At 31.6% G+C, this 10,881-nt stretch overlaps 2 protein-coding genes across 3 annotated transcripts; one reads left to right on the top strand and one right to left on the bottom strand.

The window, feature by feature from the left end:
- Positions 1-3,583: 3,583 nt before the first annotated feature.
- On the bottom strand, positions 3,584-4,411 carry LOC137816211 (plant/protein). Its single transcript, XM_068619289.2, has one exon. It carries the CDS (start codon positions 4,127-4,129, stop codon positions 3,689-3,691), a length of 441 nt encoding a protein of 146 aa, XP_068475390.1. The 5' UTR covers positions 4,130-4,411; the 3' UTR covers positions 3,584-3,688.
- Positions 4,412-7,318: 2,907 nt separating this feature from the next.
- On the top strand, positions 7,319-9,861 carry LOC137814528 (uncharacterized). 2 transcript variants are annotated; one of them, XM_068617315.2, is made up of 2 exons: positions 7,319-7,610; positions 7,982-9,861. In XM_068617315.2, the coding sequence occupies exon 2, from the start codon at positions 8,050-8,052 to the stop codon at positions 9,763-9,765; it is 1,716 nt and encodes a 571-aa protein (XP_068473416.2). In that variant the 5' UTR covers positions 7,319-7,610; positions 7,982-8,049; the 3' UTR covers positions 9,766-9,861. The 2 variants fall into 2 exon arrangements, with proteins under 2 accessions (XP_068473416.2, XP_068473417.2); XM_068617316.2 differs by having other exon boundaries at positions 7,498-7,610; positions 8,018-9,861.
- The last annotated feature ends 1,020 nt before the right edge of the window (positions 9,862-10,881 follow it).

Genomic DNA, 10,881 nt, shown 5'->3' with positions numbered 1-10,881 from the left:
TTGAACTAAACCAGACCAGACCAAACCAGATTGGATCGAACTGGACCAAACCAAACCAACCCCAACTGTACTAGACCAAACAAAATCGGACTAGACCATATCAAACCAAACCATATCGGACCAGACGGAACTAAAGTGAACCATACCATACCTAACCGAACCAAACTAGACCAACCCATATCGGAATGGAGCAAACCGAATTGGATTGAACCTAAGACAGACCCACTTTGTCACCCTTATTCGTCTTTTACACTTTATTTTTGAACCAAACCAAACCGAATTGGACCAAATCGAACCAAACCTGATCAAACCGAACTGAACCGAACTGAAACGAACTAAACCAAAATAGACTAGACCGAATTGGACCAAACTGAACCGAGATAGACTAGACTTAACTAAACAAGACCAAATCAATCCATATCAGACCAAACCAAACCTGACTAGACTGAACCAACCTGAACAAACAGATCAGACTAGAACAGACTAGAACACAACAAAAAGATTAATACAATTTATCCAAATCTAAAATGAAGTGTGAAATTAAAAAAAAAATCCTAAAATTTAATTAACTTTTTTTAAGGGAGACTCCTCTCTCGATCAAGTTCTTTTACCAAAACTTGAAAATTGTACTTTGAGAATTTAAATTTGGCCACACTTATCAATTTGTTAAAAATGAATTTATTGATTTTTCAATTACAAATATTAATAAAATATTATTTGACATAAACTAACTAATTTTTTTATTATTAATAATAAAAAATAAATTGAAGTGTGGTAAAGATAGTTGTGCCAATCCATATCAAAAAAAGAAAAACAAAAAATGTGACACTAAGGGGAGATAATAAAAAGAAAAAATATTTTTTGTTTAATTCAATAATATTTTTATGATTATGTTGGAAACAAGGTATTTTTTTCTTCATTTTCAAGTGATGGTAGTTGCTTGTGGTGAATATTAGTGGTTGAGGTAAGTTTTGTGGTGTTTTTACTAGTGATAGCTATGGTTATGTTTTTGTTTCCTTTTATTTCATTTTTTTGGAAGCCACAAAACTTTAAAAAAAAAAAAAAGGTGCAAAAAAAAAAAAATACAAAACACAATAAATCATCTTTGCAATGGGAAAAATTTAATAGAAGAAATATTTTTATTAAACATCTCACGCACACTTAAATAATGAAATTGTTCTTTCAGCGATTAAAAAATGAAAGTATTACTATAGAAAGAATGTATAAAGTGCATAGATGGTTATTTTAAAATATTAAGTTATACTTCCTTTAAAATTATTTAAAACTTTTAAAAAAGTTAAAACCTACTTTACAAGAGGGAGAAGGTGCGGAGGTGAAGAAAGAATTTGCCCAATAAAAAACCTACAAATAGACTTCCCCTCTAGTTGCCTAAACGGTACCATCCAACACAAAACTATGAACCAGGAGAATAGTTTACTAGTCCCTCAAAATCAATTACAAAAATCCTTCATTATGCGCATCCTATACAAAAGTCAAATTTGTGCTCCAAGAATAGTCGCAACAGAGAACTAAAGAAGGGGTTCTGTATTTTTCCAAAAGAGCTTCTTATCCTACATAAGGTCATGAAACAAAAAAAGTATACATTATACGGATAATTAGTACCAGAAAACAATTCATATATACTTACATGTCAACCCATTTTTTTTTAAATTAATGATAATATCTATTGAGAAATGCTAAAACATAATTAAAATTGAGGCAAATAATTTTTCTTAACTCGAAAGTTTAGAAGAATAAAATGAGATTTAAATAATTATATTTAAGCAAATATAAACATTGCTTGAATTTAATTTCTATGCTCTACGCATATAAAAATATTTATAACATTTACTGGTAAGCATAGTGATAAGTATAACTCTCGAGATATTTTAAAAAAAATTAATAAACTTATTAAATGTTGTATTTTGTGTTGTAATATCAGAAACACTATTAAGCATAAGTTTATACACAGTCCATGACGTTACTTACATGATTAAGTTTATGATATAGATGCATATGAAGAGCTATGGTAACTGAGGTTGGACTCCTTATAAAAAAGACAAAGTTTAAGCAATGCTTCTCTTCAAGTGTTCTTATAATCAGCGATGAACTTTTTTTCAGATCATTGCTTAGAAACGTAATTTTAGTCAGGTGAAACATGAACTTCGAGTGTAACCAAGAAATTAGAAAAACAATGTTATTTAAAAAAATTATGATTAAAACCAAAAAGTACATGTTTTTAATGAACAATTTTTTTTTTCATAGCAAATAAAGGTCCAAACACGATATAACAATATTGGTGCTTAAATGAAAAAAGAGAGTTTAATTTAAAATGAGGGGCTAATGAAGAGTTATTCAACCTCTGAAACTCAAACCAATCTAATTAATGAATTGCGCATAGTGATAGAAGGCCCTTTACTTATAAACGATAAACATGATATGGGCTTAGAGAAGGCCCTTTACTTATAAACGATAAACATGATATGGGCTTAGAGAAGGCCCGTATTCTCATAGTTCCACCAAAACTAACGGCAGTTTCCTCCTGCACCTTTACATTTTTCTTTTTTTAAATCTCACCTTTACATTTTTCTTTTTTTAAATCTCGAAACTGACAGTGTGTTACAGATTTATCAATTTTTTTTTTTTTTTTTTTTTTTAGAGTGTGTTACGGATTCATCAATTTTTAATATGTTACGGATTCATTGTTACGGATTCATTAATTTTTTTTCTATTTTTCAAATAAGGGATGTTCCAACAGCAAAGTTTACATAAATTTTATTATAAATTGATGGATCCGAATAATTTTTTTTAATTATGGATGTTGATTTTTTTATTTTATTTTGAATTAATATTGTCATTCATATCATTGTCCATGTAAATTTTGACTGTGTCCAACCTATAGGGACAATTTTATCTACTGTGTCCAACCTATAGGGACAATTTTATCTACTGTGTCCAACCTATAGGGACAATGTGGGGTTGCAGGAAAAAAAAATGTAAAGGTGCATGAATAAACTACCAAAACTAACAAGTTTGATTTTTTTTTTCTTTTAGATTCAAGCAAGCTCTAAGAATAATAAAAATGAAAAAAAGTTTAGTTTTCATGCTTAAATATTCTTTATATTAATAGCTCTTAGAAATAACCCCAAATTTTAATTTTAAAATAGTTGTTTGAAAATAAAATCTTATCTTATATGCTCTCTTATAAAAATGTTTTCGAATATTAGTATATATTTAATTTAAGGTAATCCCTAGTTTAACGTAATTCCAATATTTTAGAAAAAAATATTTATATTACATTTTACAAACGTAATTCAATATAGTGATTCTAATTTTTTATTATTCAATATGATGTAGTTCAATGTGCATAGAATAAATGATAAAATAAATGGCAAAATTGAAAAATAAATCTGTGTTTAATAATAGAAAAATCATGAATCATAAAGAATTGGGATATAGTTAGACTCTTGAACTTTAATAGGACTAAAAGGGTTATTAAACATTTACACCAAGACAATTCTGTGTATAAAACGTTTAATAAAATCCAAGAAAGATAATTTATCTCTTAATACGAGAATGGAGCTAAAAAAGAAACTAATATGGGATTTATTAGAAATCTAGATTAAGTAAGTAAAAGGAAAACATCAAAACCAATGTACATTAGCAAACCAAATAACATCATGGTTAATTAGTTCGTATTCAGACGAGGATCAATGTCAATCCTTGCAACCCCAACGTGTTCCTCACCAACCTTGCCCACTTCAACCTCCCCAACAACTAACTCCTCCACTTCCTCTCCCTTCTCTTCGCCATCCTCATAGTTGGGGTCCCCCTCGTCAATGGCCGCGGGCGCCGCCATGAGCTCGTTCTCCGCCATGTCAGCGGGGCCCTCCCAAGTGAACTTGCCGCCGTGGCCGGACTTTGGAGGCTGTCGTCCGATGCCGATGCCACCGGCGGGGTGGCGGTCCTGGCGCTGGATACCCTTGTTGATGAGCTTCTTCTCGACGTACTTTAGGGTTTCGACGTTGTGAGTGCCGACCTCTATCTTCTCCACCCTCTTTCTTCCTTCCTCGTCGCGGCTCACCGCTCTGATCGTCACCTTCTCTTGTTTATCGTCAATTGGCTTCATTCTTGATTTTGATTTTTTTTTTCACTCTCTTCTGCTTCTTCAGTGATGTTGTTCCATGCTATGATGCAATATCTGAAGTTCTTTTTAAATAAGAGCTTCGGTGTTGGGAACATTTGGTCACTGGAAAGTGCTGGAAGTTGAGGAGGATATGTTCGAGCTATGGAGCACTCGCGGTTGTGCTAGAATTCTCTGCCACGTGCTTCACCTCCGGGTTAACACGTGTCAATATTGTTGTCTCTGCACATTTTAACTGCCACGACTCATTTATATTCAACTTTTTCTTTTCCATGTTTTGCCAACAGCTAAAGTGGCAAAATAAATTCCATTTCACGCTAAAGCACTTTTAAATTTTGAATTAGTGATTTAAGTGCTTAAGCGCCAATTTCATTGCTAAGCGCTATTGAAGACAAATCTCAACATTGACTTGTGATTAAAATTGTATACTAAGTTACTTATTAATTATAATTTCTTCCAAGAATTTTGAAGCTTCAGATTTTAATTTAACTAGCGTCTTCAAGTTGAAAGCTAAACACTATTAATGTAGTTAAAACTAATTCTTTTATTTATATTACAATCAAAAGGAAAATGGTATGTTGCTTAAAAACATCAAAGTAGTATTATGTACAAACAAAACAATATCACAAAGGAAATGAAAAACATTAATTGAAACTATTAGGTGGTTCAATACTCTTTGTTTATTTACATCTACAACAAAGTCTCAAATATTTTAAAATATTTTCTTATAATAAATTTGATAAAACTCTTTTTAATTCATTATAAAATAGGATGATAATCACTTTTTTAAAAAGGGTGTTTCTAATTATATGATTTTTTTATACAGTAAAATTCATGACTTTTTACTTTTGTGTTTTTTAAAATCTATTCATAATTTAGAGAGATCAATGACCTTATGGATACACAAAAGAAATTTATGTGACCTAAATCCTAAACTTAAAACTTAATTTATTCACCTCATCCAATAAAGATCGAGATGAAAAGATAATATCATGTTATAAAATTAAGGCGATCAAAAGCTCGTTATTCTATTCTAAAACTTGTACAATATCTAAAACATTGGTCCAAATGATATTATTTTATCTTAATTATATTCTTTACTACCAAAATTCTTTCATAAAAGCAACATCACTAAAAATAAGAAGAAATTTAATTTTTAAAGATTATTTATGGCTGGTTCAAGATAAAAGCTAAAAAATTTCATGTCTGAGTACAATTTTTAAATAAATTTTTAATTTGTCCACTTTTTGATCTTAACAATAAGGATTTTTTTAAGAGAAAAAGTACACATTCCTTATCACTTACTTGATTAATATTTGAACTGATTTCCCCAATACAATTTCCTTAACCAATAAACTTGTTTGGTTTGGCTGTAGAACTGGAACTATCTTCGAAAGTATCAATTTCTTGTAATTTTTGGCAGTATGTGTTCCAAATGTTATTGTGAAAAGGTGATGGTGCTCTTGTTTCCTAGTATTTCTCAATAAACATAGTTGTTTCACTGTACCTGGTTCATACAAATATTGTTAGTTAATATTCGGAGTAAGTAATAGGGGAGAGTAGTTCCAAAGCATTGTACCCTTTTACAACATGTTGACCAAAGATTATTTGAATCGAATTCCTTGGAAAGTTGCAAAAGAAAAAAAACAAAGGCATTACAATTGTAAGTTACAGCAACATATATACTCCTGTAAATTCTCCAACTCCAACTGTGACTGACAGGGTGAGACGACGGAGAAGTTAAAGAACTATTATTATTATTAAGAGGTAGTTTTTCCGTATTTTAATTATTTATTTTAATGTAATAAATTTTCATTTTTATATTTATTTAAATAATATATTATTATTATTATTTCTTTATTTGATATGTGTAATCTGTAATTTGAATAAAAATAATGCTGAGAAGTAATATAAATTACACATCTGTGTGAAAGAGAAAAAAAAGCATTAGGTCGTGAACCAGTAGAAAAAAAACTAATAGTTTGCATTTAATTTATGCTCACTTTTTTTATTGTTGCATTATAGGGATAATTAAAGAGTTCAAAATACAGTAATTTTAAAATATAGTTATAATAACAGATAATTATAAAACGTGTACATATGAAAAAAAATCCTATTCTATATTGTTATAAATAATTATGAATTGTCTAAAATAAATAAATACATAAAACTTATAATAAATAAGTATTTTAATTACATATGCTATTATTTAAATTTATTATGAACAATTTAATTAAAATTATTTTATGATAAAAGTTATATTTAATCTTAGACACCCATATCGAGATTTCTTAAAGCCTCTTTGATGTAAGAATTTCATCTTCCATCCTAAACACAAAATATGATTTTTATGAAACTTGTACTGAAGTTAAAATATGATTTCTTATAAAAGAAATTCTAAAAATATTTTTTTATACTTTCACATCCTAAAATCAAATTACGTGGTTATAAAATTTAGATCTCAAAATAAAATTAAATATTAAAAAATAAATTAAATCTTATGATTTATGTAGCATAAAAAAATAAAAAAAATGGATGATTTTATTTTAAAATTTTACGTTAAAAATGCTATTAATTTTATTAAAAGAGTAACTTTTATGGCAACTGTTTTGTAAAACTTTGAACAATGTTTTTGACCAAATTTACAAGTTATTATTCTAAGTTAGATGAACAAAAGAAACACACACAAAAAAAGAACTTTTATTTTGTGAATAATAGTGTTAAAATGGAAAAGGAACTGTAATACTTTTATATTAAACACTAATAACATACTAACACTATCTTGATTCACTCTTAAACCCTCAAAAGCTACATTTAGCCTGAACATGTAGATAAAGATTTCTCCCTCCAACAGTTAAAATATATTTAAAGAATGAATGAACTTAACTGTTACCTTAAATTGAAGCTTGAACGAGAAAGTTTTGGAGGATGTTTTTGGCAATACCTTTTCTTGAAGCTACATATAATTCTTAATTTACTCCAGTTATCATTTAGTTCGACGCTTACTGTATCAAAAATTTAAGATATATGTCTTTTATGTCAACGCACATTACTAAACATAAATTACTTTTTTGAACATGAATTTGTTGAAACCTAATACATTTGTTACTAAACTAATTATAAACCTGAAGGTTGACAAAGTAAGATAAAAGGGCAAAAGAAAACAGCAACAGTGAGTGGCTTATCTGCATCCAGCGTGAGACACACTCAAACGAAGGAGCAATTACCAAACCCAATCAACTCCCTCAACTGTCAACGTAATTTCCACGTTCTACCCAAACCCCACACACCTCGTTTTGACCGAATTCTCTTTCTCTTTCTCTTTTTCTTTCTCCTCTTTATACTGTTCCAACATTACTCGCTTTTCCGTTACCATTCACCTTTGTCAAGTTTTGGATGCCTCTGTTCATCTCTCCTCTTTCTACACTTTTCAATTTCTTCTCCTTCAACTCAATGTCACTCCACGGTATGTTGATGTTATTTTTTCTCTCCCTATGGTGTTTTCTTTCACGTCTTACTAGGTGGCTGTTAATGACAGCAAAAGAGACAAATATTTTGAATTTTGAATAGTGGGTTTTGGGCCCTTGAAAGCTCATGTATTCCCTCAAGTGAGTTTTAATGAGTCTATATTGACCGACCTCATGGTTTTGGCTTATTCATGACCAAGACGACAATTGGGGGTTAGGTTTTTTTTTTTTTACTTTTTGTTTTTGTTCTTCTTAGTTAGGCAATTATAACTGTCTTAATCCATGCCTTGGACTTTGGTATATCTGGTTTGTTCATGACCCAGTGAATTTTAGCTTTCTAATTTGAATTAGTGGATTTGATGGTGTACAGGATACTGATTGAGTGTGCATTAGGATTGTTGATCAGGTGAATTCATTGGATTGGGGAATTGAGTTTCGATGGGGGGTGAAACGGTGAACGGGTCATGGTTCAGTTCTTTTTGGCCAGTCTCTCGCAAGAGTGCATCATCGGATAACAAGGCAGTGGTGGGAATTTTGGCATCAGAAGTTACAGGGTTGATGTTGAAGGTGGTTAATTTATGGCTGTCTTTGAGTGATGGGGAGGTATTGAGTCTAAGGGAAGGGATGGTGAATTCAGTTGGAGTCAAAATGCTGGTGTCTGACAATGATGATTACTTGATGGAACTTGCGTTGAATGAAATACTTGATAACTTTCAATCTCTTGCACGCTCTGTGGCTAGGTTGGGTAAGAAATGCGTTGATCCAGTTTATCATCGTTTTGAACATTTTGTTCATAACCCAGCTCAAAATTATTTTCAATGGTCTGGGTGGGAGTATAGGTGGAAAAAGATGGAGAGGAAAGTGAAGAAAATGGAAAAATTTATTGCTGCTATGACCCAGTTTTGCGAAGAGGTTGAGGTGCTAGCAGAGGTTGAACAGACTTTCCGAAGAATGCAGGCAAATCCGGACTTGCATCGGGTGAAATTGCTTGAGTTTCAGAAGAAGGTCATGTTGCAGCGGCAGGAAGTGAGAAATCTCAGAGACATGTCTCCATGGAATAGAAGTTGTGATTATGTTGTCCGGTTGTTGGCGAGATCACTATTTACTATCCTGGAGAGGATCGTACTTGTCTTTGCAAATACTCACACACAAACTGTACAACCACATAATTATTCTCCGCATATGAACGCTAACAATCTTCTGCGAAGTCATTCATTTTCTGTTATGCATTCATCTGTTTATCCTTCAGAGAATACTCTCAAAGGATTCAATTCAGGTCCTGTTGGAGGGAGGCCAGTATCAAACTCGATCTTTTTAGTAGGCAAGGGCAAAAGAAAGAAGAAACAGCAGCAAGCTCTTCATGAACCTGTTTTATTCAGAAAAAACACATATTCAGAAAGCAAACAGTTAGGACATATTGTGGGCTTCAAAGGTTGTATGTCTGCTGCAAACAGTTCTCCTGTCATACAAAACTGTATGCAGACAAATGGTGGCTCCATGAGGTTGACTGATTGTCATTTGAAATCTATTGATAAAATGAAAATAGTGAATGAGTTATCTCACTCCAACAGAGTTAGAATATACTCTAAATTATCCATCAATAACCAGTTAAAGGCTGCTTCCAAATCCCTTGGTGATGCAGCTCTTGCCCTACATTATGCAAACATGATTGTATTGATTGAGAGGATGGTAACATCACCTCAGCTGGTTGATCTTGCCACAAGAGATGATCTGTACAGCATGCTTCCAACTACTGTAAGAACTGCTCTAAGGGCTAAGCTTAAGAGCCATGCAAAAGGTAAATCTTCCTCCAATCATCATGATGCAAACCTTGCTGCTGAATGGAGTCTGGTACTTGCACAGATATTGGAATGGTTGGCTCCACTGGCACATAACATGATAAGCTGGCATTCTGTGAGAAATTTTGAGAAGGAGTGCTCAACTTTTAACGCAAATGTTTTACTTGTTCAAACTCTTTACTTTGCAAACCAAGCAAAAACTGAGGCTGCTATAGTTGATCTTCTTGTGGGTCTCAACTATGTGTGCAGGATTGATACAAAAGGTGGCACAAGAGATACACTGGATTGTGCTAGCACAAGAACTTTTAATGGTGTTCGTTTGAGAAAGAATGGAATGTACAATGAAATTTTATAGACTATGACATCAACAACATCTTAAGGCTAATGTCATTAACTCTGTATAGCTATTATTTTCAAATGGGAAGCTTTGGCGAATAGTATGTTAATTATATTCTTAGGAAAGTTACATTTGATCGAATCAATTTAGTTTACAAGGTATTCTATCAGTTAATTTTTTCAAAATAAATAATAAACTTTATTCATTAGCAAATTTATGATATATAAAAAAGTATATGACTTTTTTTTTTCAATTTTCTTGGTTTAAGGGCACATACACTTTTTTGATCGATGTGAAAACGGGCATGGTCCACTTCCGAAGACGAAACATACACTACCCCCTTTCCTTTTTCTTGGTAAATGTGCTCAATTTGTCTTCCTACTTCTTCATGTTTATCTCTTTGCAAGACAAGTCCGTTACCAACCAACGTCGACGGTTGAAACAATTTCAATCAATGTAGAAATTAAAATCATAACGTAAAATTTAATGCAGAAAAAGTAGAAAGGCAAATATGAGAAATGTAAAAAAAGACTTAGAAATATAAAGAGAATATAAAAGATGATAGGAAAATGAAAAGAGATTGAGTTTTGAGAATCAAGTATATTATATTAGACATGGAAAGAGCGCACAATATATATAAATATGTAGCGTTATGGGTCAAATCCTATGTTAAGAAATTTGATGTTAAGAGATGTGTAGATTGATTGGAAATTGTCAGGATAAACTTGGCTTTTAGTGTCATTAACTTATGTCTGACGTTAGGGGGATGTAGCATCATAGGTCGAGTCCGATATTGCGTATAAACAGATTGTCTACCGATATTCATATTTAAGGACATTAATGTCATATCAGCGGAAATCGATGAATGTTGGATAATCAATCTTAAATAGGAGGAGACAACATTTATTACTAAATTAAGTCAATAATAAGACCAGTTACAAGGAGAAAGAGGAGAACACTACCCTATATAAGGGAAAGAAAAAAAATTCACAATATACATAACAACACCGAGAGTACCCTCAACTCATATTTTATTGTACTCATTATATTTATGCTCTTACTGACTTGAGCGTCGGAGTATCTTTTGTAGGTGGAGTCCCCTCAGATTGTAACCAACCTCAACTTCATGCTTTA

The sequence above is a fragment of the Phaseolus vulgaris genome, chromosome 1 (assembly GCF_051622355.1).
Source record: "Phaseolus vulgaris cultivar YP4 chromosome 1, ASM5162235v1, whole genome shotgun sequence".
NCBI lineage: Eukaryota > Viridiplantae > Streptophyta > Magnoliopsida > Fabales > Fabaceae > Phaseolus > Phaseolus vulgaris.
Note: the sequence above shows the minus strand (reverse complement) of the source record. Positions and strands in the feature narration are given on the sequence as shown.

Coding starts and splice junctions, on each gene's coding strand:
- LOC137816211 (XM_068619289.2), bottom strand. CDS start 4,129: ATGAAGCCAATTGACGATAAACAAGAGAAGGTGACGATCAGAGCGGTG.
- LOC137814528 (XM_068617315.2), top strand. CDS start 8,050: ATGGGGGGTGAAACGGTGAACGGGTCATGGTTCAGTTCTTTTTGGCCA.